The sequence below is a fragment of the Harpia harpyja genome, chromosome 14 (genome assembly GCF_026419915.1).
Source record: "Harpia harpyja isolate bHarHar1 chromosome 14, bHarHar1 primary haplotype, whole genome shotgun sequence".
Classification (NCBI taxonomy): domain Eukaryota; kingdom Metazoa; phylum Chordata; class Aves; order Accipitriformes; family Accipitridae; genus Harpia; species Harpia harpyja.
This window is the reverse complement of record NC_068953.1, coordinates 19,825,248-19,842,660: the sequence shown is the minus strand read 5'-3', so window position 1 is coordinate 19,842,660 and position 17,413 is coordinate 19,825,248. Positions and strand designations below refer to the sequence as shown.

The 17,413-nt window shown below is 38.7% G+C and overlaps 1 protein-coding gene across 6 annotated transcripts in view; it reads left to right on the top strand.

The window, feature by feature from the left end:
- Positions 1 to 8,501: 8,501 nt before the first annotated feature.
- LRRC28 (leucine rich repeat containing 28) overlaps positions 8,502 to 17,413 on the top strand; it is a 58,065-nt gene continuing 49,153 nt past the window's right edge. For 3 of the 6 annotated variants that reach the window (XR_008238110.1, XM_052806907.1, XM_052806906.1), the window contains exons 1-3: positions 8,526 to 8,661; positions 11,474 to 11,702; positions 16,011 to 16,051. Coding sequence is in view for 4 of the 6 variants with exons in the window: in XM_052806907.1 (XP_052662867.1) it covers positions 11,535 to 11,702; positions 16,011 to 16,051 (209 nt within the window). In the remaining 2 variants the exon portion in view is untranslated. Of the gene's footprint in view, positions 8,662 to 11,473; positions 11,703 to 16,010; positions 16,052 to 17,413 lie in introns of all 6 variants that reach the window. The other 3 variants (XM_052806910.1, XM_052806908.1, XM_052806911.1) reach the window with 2 other exon arrangements.

The following is a 17,413-nucleotide window of genomic DNA, read 5'->3' as shown; positions in this document are numbered from 1 at the left end:
CACTTTCTATGGAGAGATTAACAGAAGCATTTTTATGTGTTGTACCAAGTTTGGGGTTAAAATAGTCTGCTGTGGTGCATATGTGTCACCTGAAGCTGTCTTTCCTTTGTCTACCAATAGCAAATTCCTCAAGTTAGAATTCAGTCTGAATTACGGCTCTATTTACATCTCAATTCTTCGAAACATTTACTACTGTGATTAGTCTTTAATGTAGGGCATAGTTCTGCTCACGTACAAGATTATTGAATACTTGTGTGTTTGAGGTACTGAGTAAAAAAAAAATTATTTGATTGCTGAAAGGACTATAAATATTTTAGAGATTTTTACCACATATTTGATAATGATAATAGAAACATACACAGAACCAGTATATGCTCTAAAATATTTATATTCATAAATGTATTGGTAAACTCAGATCCTTATTTAGTTTCTTTTTTTCCTCCAATGAAATAGAAGGAGAAATTACTTTTGAATTTAAATTACAGACTGTAGCCCTGATTAAATTAGAAAAATTATATTCTTGCAGCAAAATAACAAATAGGTAGGTCAAAGCATATTTTAAATTAGTTTTCTTTCTTATTGTGTTAAGAGATCCTCAGTAATTCACTGAGGACACACTGATCCACCAATTCAAGGCAGGTTAAAATGCAACAGAAACAAAAGTCCATCTATGAAAATTCCTTTTCAGTTGCACAAAAGGACTGCAGCATTGGTACACTGACAGGGGTATATTCTCCAGCAGCCAAATTTTGTGTTTTGTATGTGGTTGTCTGACTGGCTTCTATTTTATGAAAGAAACAAATACTAATTTAAGGATTATAATAAAGTTGCAGCTGTACTTCTTTGGTAATCTGTACTGGTAGGGTTATCTCTAATTTGTAGCTCTATGTATGTATGGATTACCGTTATAAAGGTGCAATCACTCACTAGATGATAGCTGTTCTAAGTATATCAATGTGTATTTAAGAAACTTGAACTCATTGAGCATGACTTCAAAGCTAAAAGCACTAGGTCACTAAAAGGGTTTAATAGACCTAATTACTTCACTGCCCCAGAATTATGCGGTATTAATCCCTGGAAGAGATTGAGAGGCACATGACTCCGTTTCCTATGCCATTGGTAAAAAATGACAAATGGTTTCAGTTTGAGGGTCTAGTTATCGTCAGTTGAAGTTACTCTGAGTCTCCATTTCTGATTTTGAATGGAGGCTAAATTAGCTCCTTTTGTCAGACAGAACATGTTAACCTGCTACAGACATGTGGTCTGGAATAGTTCCCTAGTAGCAGAGCTGGTGCCAGACACAATGCCGTATTGTCCAAAACACTCTTTCCATCAAGGAAAATGGGAGCCGGTAGCTAGTATTATGCCATGATTTTATAATCTGGAAAGGTCTTTATCAATGTTGTATTGCAAATGTGACAAAACCAGGAAGGAGGTAAGAACTCACAAAAAGTACATATGCTAAGCAGTCACTACTGCAAGACTGTTAATTCACCACTACCTAAGAGCCTCCTCAAGCCCAATTATGTCTTGACTTTTGTTACTTGTTTTAGCTCAAATTTTGACTGTTAGACTTCTCAGTAACAAAGTGCTCAGGAATTCACATGAAGAATTCCTGAGAGGACACACAGAGCACAACAAGAAAAGAAATATCTTTGACTTTTCTGCTTTGCTCTCGAACACTAAAAATTCTGCTTTTAACAGGAAACAGTCTATTGAGTGTCTCCCCGACATGTGAACATCCAGGCATGTATTTAAGCTATTCCTAGTGCTTTCATTAAAAAGAAAGGTCAGACCCCAGCTGTAACCAGATGGATGGTTTACATGGAAAGGAGAAACCCTGCAAGCTCTCTAAAAGCAAATCTCCCACTGGTCTCAGGAACAGAAGATTTCTATATCTGACTTCGCTATAACAGGTTCCACAATATGCTTGCATAAATCAAAGAGCTGTGTATACACCACGCTTCCCCCCTTCACTATTTATACTCACTTGGAATGAAAAATAGCTCACCACCTGCCTCATTTCTGTCATAATGTAACAGGCCACGGAGTTAACACCCTTCTGATATGAATGGCAGAATAAAATTACAAAAATGGTCACTCTTACACAACCAAGATATTTGGCACCCCACTTGGAACTTTTCCATAAGAAATACAAACATCTCATAAATACATGAAAATATGTTATTTCAAGTATGTGTATTGTCACTAAAAAGCAAAAGCAACACAACTCCATTTCAACCTTATTGTACTAAAATTATGGAACCTTGTGGACAAGAGTGTAAGGATTTAATATTTTACCGAGGTTTTTAAGTAAATTTATAGGAACAATGGAGCTTTACTAACCATACAGAGTCTCTACAAAATATGACTTTGCTCTGACACACAGAAGAGCATGGGACTTCTCCCTCGGAAAAATAAATGGCTAAGAGAGGAGAAAGAAAATGACATTAGGCAGCAATAGTCATATCAGATTAAAGAATTGAAGCAAGTTTGGTATCTGGAAGTAGAAACAGCTTCAGAATAAGCTTAAAACCACTGTTTTCAGGTGAATTAATAATAACTTTTGGTCTGATTAGATCCAATGAATCATTAGAAATACTTTTGACAGTTATTGCAAACTCAGCAAATCTGTGGGTTGAACTGAAGGGAAGTGCAGTGAAGATGAAAAGAAAGCAGGTCTTGGGCCAGGCAGAAAAATGGAGAAATAACCACCATACAGCCTCTATGACAGCAGAGGGCGGTAATAAAAAATAATATTATTGAGGTCATATAAAAATAGACCAAAGAACATTTCATGCCATTTGCTGCCTGAAACTAATAAACATCCATATGCTGCCTAAATTTGCTATTTAAGTTTTACTACTTTTCTGGTTTTACAGTGAAGCAAAACTGGAGATAATATTCTAAGTGGCTTTAATTGAACCAAATTGGTCAAGTGTATCATAGAGTGAATTCCAAAAGATAAACAAAATTTTATCCATTAATGCATTTGTGACATACAGCAATGTTGATAAGTTGAAAAATAATACTGGGTTAATTGAAATTAATTTGAAAGCCTTGATTATCTTATCAACAAGAGGTAACACAAAATATCTCCATATCAGCTACATGCACGTTTAGCAGTCATTAAAGAAGGACTAACAACTGAATTAGCCATGGAGAGCTGGCTGATTTGTACCCTTTGTGGCAATCCCATATTGAGATTTCCTGGTGGAGCAGAGGCAGAAATGTTGATTCTGCCTGTTGTTATATTTGCTTAGTGCATTAACAGAGGAATTTGGTTTCTAGGGCAGTCAGTGAGGCATTGTTCTTTTTCCAACTGAGATTAATTAGATCAGTGGGAATTTAGAATGAGCAGCGACTGCATTATCAGGACCAAACCCCACTGCTCACTTATTCTGTGTTAGGGTTGTTCCATTCAAATTGCAGTTTGTCCAAATTACTAGTTCTTAGGAAATCTATTGCACAACATAATCAATGTGATTACCAGGAAATTTCCCTCAAAAAATGAGTTCAGCCCAAATTAGTGATAGACTGTTTTAAAAGCTTCTATATTGCTGATTTGAACCATACCAGGCAGTACAAGTAACTTTCTTTCAGATTAGCTTTTTCATTAGCATTACTGTGCCATTGAAAAAGGAGTCACTAAGTTTAACAAATACAATAACAAATAAACTGAAAATAAAAAGACTTAAGCCAAAGGTGGATGATGTCTAAACATTAAATACTGGCATGTTGGCACTTTGGCATGCAGGAGCTCCACCTGCCTTCCAGTTTTTGGTACTGCTGCAGAAGCCAGAGTTTCAAGTAAAAGGTTTATGGAATCAGTTACCAGTACTGTGATGAGTCACTGTAACTGTATTCCACTCAAATAAGACAGCTTTGTCACTACACCAAAATTACTAACTGGAAGTTAGGAAAGATCTCCTAAGAAGAGCCAGGACTTTCTGGAGAATGGATTCTTTCTCCATCAGCAAAAATAGAATGGTTTAGGTGAGTTTGTTTCTTCCTGATACAAGAGACAAATCAATGAATGTATGTGTAATGCAAAAAAACCCTCCTATGGAAAGAATAGATCCTAAATTCTCAAAATTTATACCAAGATCTTGTATCATTGTCTATATGAAAGCTGTATATACTCAAAAAGCATTATGTGAGACATTGTAAAGTGCAAACAAGGGTAAGTAGAATTAATAGATTTGAAATTCTAGAAGAAAGAACGCAAACTGAAAAAATTCTTAGTAGTGACAATCACACCACAACATATATTGTCTCTCCAGTAAGGTAGGAAATTGTGCTTCTTAAAGTCTCAGTTTGCAGAATCTGGTGATGACACAAGGCCCTCAGCTCTCGTTAGAAGTATGTAAGTCAGCAGACATCACAGATGAGGGAAAAAGCCACTCTCAGTGTCTGCAATAAATAAAATTGTGTACTCAACTGCATGGGAACTTTCAAAATTCTAGGCAATGTACATTTTCTAGGTATAAGCAGAAGACAAAAGGACAGCACAAACCATTGACCCCTCCCATACTGGAATCCTGCCATGTAAGGGAAAGCTCTGCCATTTTCCTAGACCATTTCAAACATCTCAGGCATGTGTGAAGCAGATTCTTCTCCTGTCTGACCATGGAAAAGAAGTTCACTGGCTGTGAGATCTGGCAGATGTACCAGACAGTCCACTGGGTTAGTACGGCTTTCCACGCTTGTGCATGTCATATACTAACGCTCTAGTACACACCAACCCTTCAGCAAGCAGAACCTGAAGAAAGCTGAAACTGCATCTGTTGATCACTGGATTGATCTGTTGATTCCTTGTGCCTAGATGATTCCTCCAACCCACAGGACCTCTCTGTACCGGGTGTAACTGCATGAGCTTAGTGTTTAGCGATGGATTTTTGCTTCACTATAATTCTCAGAATACAGGGATGTCCAAGAAAGCCCACCTTAACTGCTAGTTAACACACTAAAGAGCAAAGCTTAAAAATATTTCCTAATTATCTGACCTTAAAGGAGAAACACTCTTTTCCTGTCACACATCAGTCACACTAAAGTTTCCTGCTGCTAAAAACTGACCTTTAATCGCTCAGTGAATATTTTAATCATAATCCAAACTTACAAAGTCTAATTTAATGCACATGATTCAATATAAATGGTATCCACTGTACTGGGTGGAAGAAACTCACCCAGGATTATTAGGGAGGCTGAACCTCAGAGTGTTCAGAATTCAAATTCAAAAGCTCAGTAAGACATTTTGGATCTCCTAGTTCTGTGAAATTGAGAGCTAGGAATCTTGTCACAAAAACCTCAGTAAAAAGAATTTCTTCATGTTTCACTTGGCAAAACAAAAGAAAATGGTTGCATAAGGCTTTACTATACAAAGATATTTCCAACCGCATCTTCCCAAAGTTGTTAGTCTCATATAGTTACCTTGTGTAATAAATCTGATCATGTATCATTATTTCTTTGTACTCACACTACATTCATCTGGCTTGCATAAGTTTGTCACAAACAAGGGATCACTGGTGAAGCTGTACCCATTTGCTCCAGTTACCGGATTTGTTCCAGTAAACCAACTGATGAAGGTGGGTCTGCAAGACACTGGCAACTGCAAACTACTTGAATAGATCTACCTCAAAGTTGCACTTCAAAACAAGTATTATTAGTTTCTTTATATAGGCACAGATAAGATCAGTCATCCTTCTGAGCAAGATGTAAATTTCAATCCCCTCTGTTCCTTGCTCTCACAAGCACAAAATTAAGAATTAAACAGTAAAAATCTACTTAGCAAAGGCTATCCCACTAGTCTCACTTGTTAGATGGGAATGACTTGGCAACCATGAGGCAAGCACTGTCCTTAACAGAAGATCAGATTCCAATGCTCCCTGCTCTGCTCATCATTTTTAGCCTTGTGACTACACAGGCAAGACTGCACACCTGTGCTGTGCAGGATCAGAGCTTCAGAGATCAGCTTTCAGATCTGAGAGCACTGCACAGAATTTGATGACACAAGCCTGGGAGATCGTGATGGCATTGATCAAGGCAGAAAAAAAAATCAGACTGAGAATGAATGAGTGTGATGACTGCAGGCCATGCAAAACAATAAAGTGAGAATCCTAAGTGACTGACTGCTTCAGGATGAAAGACAAAAGATAAAGTGATGTGTGAACACTCAAATCACATTAGAAATTCTTGTGGATATCATAAAGCTATGAGGTAACTGGCATGTACCTCTGTAGAGCTGACATGAACCTGATACAGCTCTGGAACAAGGAAGAAAAATGTAATATATTTGAGTTGGGTGAGAATGTTTGTTTGTCTTGGCAAAGAACAGCTCATCTTATTCTACAGACTGTTCTGCCAATTGAAAAGCAGACTGGAGGGAATCATATACATTATTATCAGTAGGGACAAGACATTTTAAATACTGCTAGCAAGAGCCCTTTCACTCAGAAAACAAGAGAGATTTTAAAAATACTCTTTCGAATCCACAGTTTTGACACTCCCCACTGAAATACTGACAGCCCCAGTACTTTATATATATTAACATTTTTAATAGTTTCAGTGATCCTAAACTGCTCCTGCAGTTTATGTTGAATCCATGTGTATAGCATGTTTTATAATCACTGAAAGCACACCCTGAGAACTGAATTTGTTTCTGTGACAGAGCAGAACCAAAGACATTTTAGCATTGCTCTGATCTCTGTAGTCCCTTTGTTGGTGTGAGCAGAAAAGAAGAAACAGACAAAAGTTTGCTGTCAAAAATAACAAAGTGCAGTAATCTTATCTCCTCTCTGTTACTGTCTCAAAAAAATCCCCAACCAAAAAACCAAAAACATTACAACATATGTGTAAAGAAACACATTAACTATCCTGGCTCTGTTAAGAGCAGGTCTCCCAAGAAAAAACCGTCATCTTTCCTGTCTGTACTTTAGTGGAAGAAGGTAGGAACACAGTTTTTGTCCTGGTCAATGACTTAATATCCTGGAGAAGAACATTTGGTTTGACACATCATTGAATTCCCACTGAGGAACGTGTTGCTAACTGTGCTCATACTCAGCTTCTACTTTGGTCTGAAGTACACTTAACTTCTAACTTCTCAGGTATTTATAACGTGGGATCTAAGCGACATTAAGAAGTGTGATGTAGTGGCTGTTTTTAAAACCGTGGTGGTATACAAGCAGGCCACTTCCTGCAATTTAACAATTAGCTGAGAAAAACAGACAAGTACTATCAACCACAGTAAGAAATAATATGCGCAGCATGATGTGGTAAGTATGGAGGATGTTAAATTTCAAAGGGTAAATTATTTCATCTCAAATTATTTCAACAAAATCCAATCTACTTATTGGAAAAAACAACTCCAAAAAGTCTGCAAGTGGCAAGTAAGACTGAGCAAGTATACTTGTCAAAATCAATTATTGCCTTTCAAGTGTAGGAAAATGAAAAATGAGCAATTAAGGGTTGCTATTCTTTATTCAGAACTGAAAAAAAGATAAATAAGTCTGCAAGAAAAAATCTTAAGCTTTTTCTGCATGCTGCTTTGCTTCAAGTGAAAGTTCTGTGAATATATAGGAGAGAAGAAAAGCCTTCCGCAAGGTATTCATCTTCTACATTCAGCTTCTTGGTTCCCCTGCAGACCTGCTATGTGAATCTTGTTAAGACAAGTTTATGTTAATTAGTCTGTGGGAACTAGAAAGAGGATTTCTGCAGCTGGGATTCTTTTTTTAGGCAGCTGGTAGGGCTAATCTTCAGCAAAGAAGAACTTTTAATACCCAGTAATGTTAAATATTCTAAGTATGAGGGAATTTGCTGTCATTAGAGTACTAACATAACACAAATGAGACCTTCCCTAGGACAGGATTTATGTACTGGGTCATCTCAGTATGTGCGAATACACATAAAATAAGCATCAAGTGAACAGCACATAGGTAAATTGAGCTTCCATAATGCCCTTACCTGTTTCAACAAGCCAACTATCATGGGTAAAAACGGTCATGATGGGCAGGTTGTGGGTGTAGGCAGGATTGCCTAAGGGTGTCTAGTCTGCTGTTAACAAAGATATAAAAGCTAGTGTTACTTGCACCAAAATGTGGCTGGAAAGACGGTCTCCAGCCACCGAGAGTTGTGGCTCTTACCTGCAATGACATTCTCCTTCAAAAGCTGTTAAGCAGGAACAACTGTTGTTAACACCAAGAACTGTGTAAACACCTGGGAAGGCAAGTTGAGCCTACACGTTGCCCCAAGGAGACCCACCGGGAGGGAAGGAAGGAAACTCCCTGACCCCAACGCCAGCCAGACCTTCCCACCCGCCTCCACGCCAAAGCAGGAGGCAGGCGAGGCGCTGAGGTGGGGCGCCCTCCCATTGGCTGACAGAGTTGGGGGCACGAGGGTAGGAGAGGGGGGAACTTGTGATTGGATGGTGGACGGTGGACTGCCTTGTGATTGGGTGAGAGGCGGGTGCGGGCGGTGAGGGGGCGGTGTTGTGGCAGGACGCGAGGCAGGGCGGTGCTGTGGCCGGGCGGTGTCTCGCGAGAGTCGTGTGGCGGTAGCGGTCTCGCGCGGCTGCGGCCCGCTCCGCGCCCGCCCCCGGGTGCTTGGGCCGACGGCGGCGGCGCCGCCGAGCAGAGCCGATCGCCGCTCCCCGCTCCGGCGGCGCCGGTGAGTAATTCTTTCCCCGGCGGGCGGGGAGAGGGACAGCGCGGGTCGGGTTCTGGGGGGGTGTGTAGGTGCCTCCGCTGCTCTGCCCCTTGCTGTCTGCCCACTGGACCGCGCGGGCACGGCGCCTTCTCCGTGAGGGGGTGTGAGCCTTCGCCGGCCCTCCGCCCCTGGCCGAGGCCCCTTCATCCTTGCCCCTCTCCGGCTCCCCTTCAGCCGTGGGGGCGGCCTCCCGCCGCCTCCTCAGTCCTCGCAGGCCTCCGCCTGTGGCGGCTTACCCCCACACACCCGGGACAGGCTGGTTCCCCCGCACCCACCCGTGACAGACCGGCCTCCCCCAGTTCCCAGGGCCCGAGGAGCACCGAGCAGGGCGGCTCCGTGCGGCCCTACCTCATAGCCTCGTTCTCTTGTGCCTTGCGGCTCCTCCAAGTTCTCAGCAGCCCGCGTGCGCCCTTTCCCTCCAAGCAGTTCCAGCTCGGCTGGAGGCGGTCCGCAGGTGTTCGGGGTCTCCCGAGCCTCCCGGTGTCAGCCCTTCGCACGCCTTCACACAGCATCTGCTCCTTGTCGTGTGCTCAGTGCGGGCGTATTTCTGTCTTCTCCATCCTCTGAAACGGCGGTTTTACCCCCTGAATGACCTGACTCCTCACAGGGCCATTGTCACTGGGTATTATCTGTCCTCTTCCTCCCTTCTGCCTTTCCTTGAAGAGCAGGATTGTGTCTGTTCCTTTTTGGTAGTGCTGTGTCTCATGTCTGGAAAAAGAGTATTTAGAGAGAAGAAGTTTGGCTGGTAGTGGAAGGGAGTAGGAGGCTTTTCCTTTGAAGTAAGAGCCAAAATAGAGTAGGTAGGTTATGACTGGACTTTGCATTTGTGGGCTTGTAGGTCTGTGTATTCATGTGTGCCATGGCTAAATGTGGTCCAGTTGGTGTATGGAGTCACAACTCTGAAGAGAAGTCTGCAAGTGCAGAACACCTAGAAAGCATCTCTGGACAGATTGGCAGGCGGTTAGATATTTACGTATGTGTTTTGTGACTTCACAGCTTTTCATTTAAAAAAAATATTTCGGGGAAAGATGAGCTTTCCATTACCATTTCTTACATTGTAGCAGTTAATCCTCACATAGTCTCAGACTATGCACGTTAAAAATTCTAATGCTTTTCCTTGAAATATTTTAATGCTGATCACAGATGTGGAGTTTGGAATTGTAGTGGCTTAATTTCCTTTATCTGCTGAACTAAGGGAGCTTTAATGTTGCTAGTGCCAAGGGCCGGGAGTGTGTGTACCCTGTCTCCTTAAGATAGCTAATGAAGGCAACTGTTATAGCAATGGTTGTTCTCATGTGAATACTGTTTAACCAAAGCTGGACTTTCTAATCTTGTATAGGATTCTTAACACAGTAGTCATTTGCTTGCAGAACTATCTTAGTGTGGCTTGAATTGGGGATAACTCAAGACTGGTGTGCAGGATATTACCCTAAGTTGTGGTTAGTAGTGCTTATGGGAACTCTAAGAAAAAAAAAATGCTGTATTCTTCTAGAAGGACATAGGTCACTGGTAAAAGCTGCTGATTTGTAAATCAAGAGAATTATTGAAACTGATAAAGTAGTTTAACTTACTTGTATGGTCTGGTTGTCAGTCTTCAGCTGGGTAAGGAGTTTTGTTTGCAAAGACTACCATATAATCAGATAGGATTCTTGTTCATAACTCGGTACCTTCACTTCCAATATCTGTTATGATTGGAAATCTCTCCTTCAGTAACAGAAGGAACTAAAATATAAAATGTTGTTGGTGGAAAGCAGTTACGATTCCTTGCCTTTTGATAATGGAAACTAATTTATACACGTGAGTCTAGCAAACTGGTAACTTTAAATTAATAAATAGTCTGGATTTATTTGGTCTTCTGATTTCTGAGACAATTGAAAACATGTAACATTGCTGTTGTTATCTAAATCTAGACAACATAGTAATGACTAGAACTTTGGTTATACCAGAAAAACAAGCTAAATAAAGTCTAGTTCCAGATACAAGTTAATTTTTAATATGTCTTCATGCTTTTGTTTTCTGGGTTTGAAATTGTCAGTTAAAGCTTGACATTTAGTTCTTTCTGGTTTTATTTTTAGGAAAGAGAGCTGAAAATCTGCTCTCACATTTAGCTCTTTATAAATTTTCTTGCTTTACGTTTCAGATTTCTCATATATTAGTTTATTATTTTAAAATGCCCTAACTGATTGTCCATCCCCAATATCTCTTCCAACTAATAAATTCTTACAATACTTTTATATGGGAAAGCTTAACAAACTTTCATTGCCTTTTGTCATTCTGGATTAAAAGCTACATGAAGGCATTTTAGTCATCTGAAGATAAGAAGTCCTCTAATAAATTGTGCATTTTTCTTATGATCTGTAGATTCTTTTAGCACACTGCACAGAATAGATGTAGGACATCAGTAATGGTTAGAAGAGAGAGGTTGGGTTTTTTTTTGTTTTGTTTTCTGTTTCTTCTTGTGGTGAAGACTTTGACAAAATTATCTAAAAGGTCTGTGGAAAATGGATGAAAAAAAGCGTTATGTATACCTTAAGATCTTGTTATTGCTGGTATGAAAACACACCAAAACTTCATCCAGAAAATAGTCAAAGATTTGCTTCTAACTTATCTTATGGTGTGGATGTTCTGGGTACTTCATTTATGTATTAACTCGACCAAGTGTGTTTAGATAAATTATCAGATAAAATGTAGTAACTAACTCTTTCTGCAAAAGAATGCGTGGCATACACCTTGATAATGTTTTGGGGTTTTTTTTGCTCTTTTTGTCTCCTAGAAATGGGTCTGCTTTCAGAAGATGCAATGCATTAGATGTGGTGCTTGGAACAGGATTAGTCATGGCATCAGAACTATGTAAAACAATATCTGAGGCAAAGCTGGAAAGGCACAAGAACTTGTTCTTAAATTACCGAAATCTCCATCAATTTCCTTTGGAGTTACTGAAAGATGAGGGGCTGCAGTACTTGGAGAGACTTTATATGAAAAGAAATTCCCTGACCACATTGGTACGACAACCTCTTTATTGTCATGTTTACTGTCTGTATGTTTAGGAATTCTGATTTTTGGAACAGAAAAAACCAAGATAATTTAAAAAAAAAAAAAAATCTTACAGCAAATCTGATCCTGAATGATGTCATCCATTGTGAAATATGAGTATTTGGTTGTATTATGTTTGAACTTGCATAGGTAATGTAGAGTATAATAAATGAAAGTTTATGACATTTTATAGTTACACTTTTGAAGCTCTGTGAAGATCTGCTGGGGGTTTTCTTGTGAGGTTTGGTTTTTTGTGGGGGTTTTTTTTTTGGTGTTTTTTTTTTTTTTACTGCTATAAATTTTGCTTGGTGGTCAGGCTTTTCTACCACTAGGTGATACTATGCAAATCTAGTCTACATTCCTTTGTTAGGCTAAACTACTTTTGCCTTGGTGCATGCCTTATTTTAAAGGTGTCATCGATCCCAGGGTCTAATTCAAAGCTTGCTGTTAAGGTGCCAGTGAAAACTTGTATCTGTGGGCTGCTGTTGATAGGAGAACAAACAGTTAATTTCAGGGATGTGGGATTTTCTGTTGTGGGGTTTTTGTTTTGTTGTTTTTCCCTGAACTGAACAAATTCTCACCCTGAATGAATGATGTGACCTCAGAATTCAGTGTGGACTAGTTAAATAATTGCGTGGAATATTCTGAGCTGGTAAGACTCTCTCTATAGAGTCAGAACTTGCCACTGTCAATAGGCTCAAGTCTCCAAGTAATTCAGTTTTTTTTTGTCTTGGGGTCTTCCATGGTGTGATAGGTAAAATAATAGCCAGGGCAGAGGAGCTGGAGGGCCTGACTACTTAAAATTCACCAAAATAATATGTTTTTCAGCACTTCCTAGAATAAGTCCAGTACTCCAGTTTAAGGAATAGTGTTTAAAGCTTTGGCAATGATACATTAGAATTCCTCAATAAAGGTTTTGCTTCTTGGGCCAAAAGCTGAAAGGATTCTTAAGATTTTTATGCCTTTTCTTCATCTTGAATGAGTCACTTCAGTTTGCATTGACTGTAGAGAAGTATTTTGGCACTTCTTGGTTTTGAGCAAGTCCTTTGCTTAATAATTTAATGGGAGGATAGGATTCATGGTTACAAATTAAAACTGCTTTAAAAATTAACCGATGACTGTAAACAGTTCTGCTTTGACACTTTGTGAAATTCAGTGATTATTTAGTGGTGTAAGGTTTGTGAAGTTTGTACTGCTCAAAAGATAAAACAATGGTAAGGAGAGTTTTGCATATGCTTTTTTTGTATGTATGTGTTAGAGCCTGGTTTTGTTTTTCTCAAAGTAATTATAAAATAGAAAGCAAAACGAAGTCTTGAAAGTAACAGTTTAGTTCCATTTTCCTCTCGATATCTGTTAATACTACCAGCCAATAGATGTGTAAGATGGCATAAGTAATTACCCATGGTTGCTGTCAACAGAAGATATGTTAAATGAGGGAGTCGGCTCTCGCCCGCAACCGTTAGGTATTGTAATTGAGGCCTGGGATAAAGGAACTGAAACAATATTAAAATGTAGATCATACCTCAGCAAAATGACTTGCAAACAGCATCAAGTAGAGCATTAGGATTCAAAACGATCAGGATAACTTGCTCATAATATGACTTGGTGGCATCTCATTCAAGTGCATATTACTACAGTTAGGACCTAGGCAAACAAAATTGGGTCTAATTCACTGAGCATCTGTTCAGCAGAATAGATGTTGGAAGTTGTAGTGGACCAAAATAGATCAAGTTAGCAGCATGTTACAAAAAAAGGCAAATGTTTTTTTGGAAGTTTCACAATCTCCATTAGAGGCAGAAGGGGATAATTATTGGATACTGTTAAAGCATAAGGTGGAGCAAAGGTTGAGTCTGGAGTTTCATACTTAGGAACAACCTAGGTAAACTGGAAAGAACCTAGAAAGCAGTAACAAGGGATTTTTAGAGAACATGCCCTGTGAGAGAAGGTTGAGAGATTTAGGTTAATTCCTCTTGCAAAAAGAGAAGACAGAGGAAAAAAAAATAGAAGAGGAGGAATGGGGGAGAGCAGAAATCATCAGTATTTTTACAAAGCAGTATTTTCATAATGATTTTTTTTTTTTCATGTCCACTGCTGGTAAGACAAGTAATACTCTCAATTTCAGTAAAGTAGTAGTAAGTTGCCAGGGGGTGGGGGGAGAAATCTCATCTGAGAATAGTTGAAAACAAATAGGTTATTGAAGGAAGATGTCTCTTTCGGCCTTGTGCTCCTTTGATTCTATGTGAGATGATGAGCATTAGCTCATGAATAAAGACTTTAAATTGCATATGGATTATTAGCAATCATCAAAACTAAATCTGCACAGTATTTCTTTAAAGTTAGGTGGTACTTTTGTCCCACCAGTTCATTCCTTCAGAGTTCTGAAAAATGTTGACTAAATCGGCTTTTGTTCTTTGCTCTTCTAAAATTACTCTAGACCTTGACAGATGGCTCGTATGAAAACGTCTGGATTAGTTATGCTGACAGAATTTACATATACCTTGCCTAAGAATAATTTAATTTTTGTCTTCATTGGCAAGATGGAAATGATAGAGGGCTATGACATAATGAATGGATCAAGAAGCTGTATAGCACATCAGCAGGTTCACTTTTTGAAAAACATCTTGTGGGGTGTGAAGGCAAGGCAAGCTTCCCTAAGCTGGTGGCAGAATTAATGATTCGTTTATCATCATTTGTTGTCATGTCACCAGTAGAGACCGGAGTTAGTTTTACCTCTCAACTGATGGATCACGAATAGTTTTTTTAAAATCTTAATTTCATTGTAGGATGTTGTATTGAGCAACTTTGACTCAGACCCATTGTTATTGTGGTACTCAAGATAAGCAGAATTTCTGTTACGGACTTGCTCAGCTCTAAAGTTGTCTCTCTCCTGAATTTAGCTCTCTTAACAATATGAAGCAGTTAAAGGAAGAATAAGAATATAACCTTCATGTATAATGTGAAAATAGTTTGTGATTCAGGTTAGTATCCTTATTCTAATAAAGGGTGTAGGATGACAATGAATTTGTTTTTTCACATTCCCTCTTAATTTTTTAAATTAAAGCTTGAATTTTTTGTGCTTAAGCATGTTGCAGCCTTTGCATATTTTCCCAGCTTAAGCTTTCCTCTTTGACCAAATAAAATTCTGTGCTGAGAAGATAAATGAACTGTAGCAAACCTTCCAGTAGGTGGCAACAACTGATTAGTTATAGCCTGTTTCTTGGGTCTTGACGTCAACGGATGCATTTGAGACATCAGTTGCTGCTCCATAGTTAAAAACAAACTATTTTTTGTACTCAGATCTAGGATGTGGCATGTTTGCTATATAAGAATATTATGACATTACTTTTTCAGGTTAGCATATTTCTTCATAATAAATTTATAAACACAAAGTATTTTAGATGATAGTATACCTTTAATTTACATGTGAGTGAAAATTGCCAGGTTTTTTAAAAAAGTAAATTGACCATGTGATCGAACTGCTTTTAAAATTCATTTGTTTCTGCATATATATGTATTGTAAAAACTTATTTCAATAAAACATATCTATGTTTAAAGTAGATTTCTTAAGCAATAAAACTTTTAACCTTGGATAATTTTGGGTATGCTTACCAACATGACATCTGAAACTTGTGAAGCCGATTTTGTGATATATATTCATGGTTATAAATGCCATCAAGAAACAGAATTGCAGCTAGGGATCAGTTAGCAGTTAGAAAATGATATGCATGTTAATATGTAAATATGGAAATCTAGTTTGATGGATTCAGCACTTCTGGTTTGGTGGTAACTGATTAAGCTACACAAAGTTTGTAGGTCATTTCCCAGTTTAGCAGCATTACAAAATAAAATACATTATGGTTAGACATCTTGTATAGTTCTTGTTCTACTTTAAGTCTGTAAAGGCTGCAGCTTCTTAGCAGTCTCTTGGCTTCAACTAACTCAATTATTTGAATATATTTTCAATAGTAAGGTTTTGGTAATTCATCTTTTCAGCCACAGAAGTCTGACTACCATTTGGTTGAGGACACGTTGATGTCGCTTCTAGGCTGTAGTTCTGTTTCAGTAGTGAATTGCTCACTTCATATATCCCAGATCGCACTGATGGAGAACGTGCGGGGATGTGGAAATAGGGTGTTGTATACAACCTCCTTGATGCCATTTTTTCTGTGACTAGCTGCTGACATGTTTTAGTATGGTTATTAAAAAGAGTTGGGTACACGATATGTGTGTGTCTGGTTTTTGTTTTGAAACCTAAAAAATCTCTAACTCTTTTTCAGCCAGAAAACCTTGCACAGAAGCTTCCAAACCTCGTGGAATTGTGAGTTTGTGTAGGAGTTCTAATATATTTTTTTATTATGCTGATCCATCTTATCTTAAAATAATACTAGGATGTATTGCTTGCACATAACCTACCTCTTAAGTGTAAAGGGTTTTCTTGGAGGGCAAGAAAGGGTCAATTTTTGTTGGGTTTTTCTTTTTTCTTTTCTTTTTTTAAAGGAGGTATATCCAGATGTATTCAGTCCCATGTTAATATTTCTAACAATTTTTTGTTTATTGTATAACAAGAACTCTGGTACAAATGTCTACACTGCTAAGGGAAAAAATACTTAACCCCCCCCAACTCCTGTGTAGACTGTTGTCACCCTGATAAAGCACTGGAACCTCCAAATGCAATGGTCAGGTAGTTGTGACAGAGCCAGAGTAACAGGTTACTGCCTCCAGCCCATTCCTAGCTGCTCATTTCCACCCTAGCTACCAGAGTTAGTATGATCTCAGTCTTGCTGATTGTAGTAATAAGTTTTTTGGAACCAAGTCACAGATTGTCAAATAGGAGAAGGAATGAGCAAGTAGGGGTAGTAACTATTTAATGGTGACTGCTGTAGGCAGAGTAGTTTATCCAATCTTGTCCAAAGAATGGATGTCACGTGAACTGTATTATTTTGGCAATTAATTTTAAGCTGTAAGCCCCTGAGTCAATGTTTTCTTCCCTCCCCTTTTCTTCTTGTAAGGTTATGATTTCCTTGTATGGTAGGATTGATGGCAGGGGTGTTAAAAGGGACATTCTGTTTTCCCTTTATAATTCATTTGGCTCACTTTCAGTTGACTAACTGATGGACCATTGATTCTGTTTGTTTAATGGAAAGCTCCAAACAGAGGACGTGTATATCTGAGTAGTCTAATGCATTCAGCTGTCTGATCTTGTCATCTTAATTTGGCCCTTGAAACCACACCTTTCTGGTACACGTGACCACAGTATAATTGAACTGTTTTGTAGGTCACTGCAGTCTCCGACTTGCTTAAGAGATGGTCTTGTCTCATCATGCCTGAGTCTTGAGAGTATGTTTATGCTCTGAAGCAGTAAAATAAATATTTTTGTATTTGATATACCTAGTATTTAATGATTTGCCATGGGGCATCAGGAAATCTCCATGTTATCTGATGGTGCCTTTAGGAAAACCTGTATAAATTACAGCTTAAAATAATCTCTTACAAACAATGAATTGTAGGAGTCAAACCTGATTATTTGGGGTTCAGCAAGCTTAGTTGTACCACCATTATCCAACATATTCTCGTGGTCTAGCGAGAACTGCAGTGGGCCTGTGGTTTGTGTAGGTCTAATAGTACAAGTCAATATTTGATCAGACAATAAGACATCTTTTGTTGACAGAGAAGAGACCAC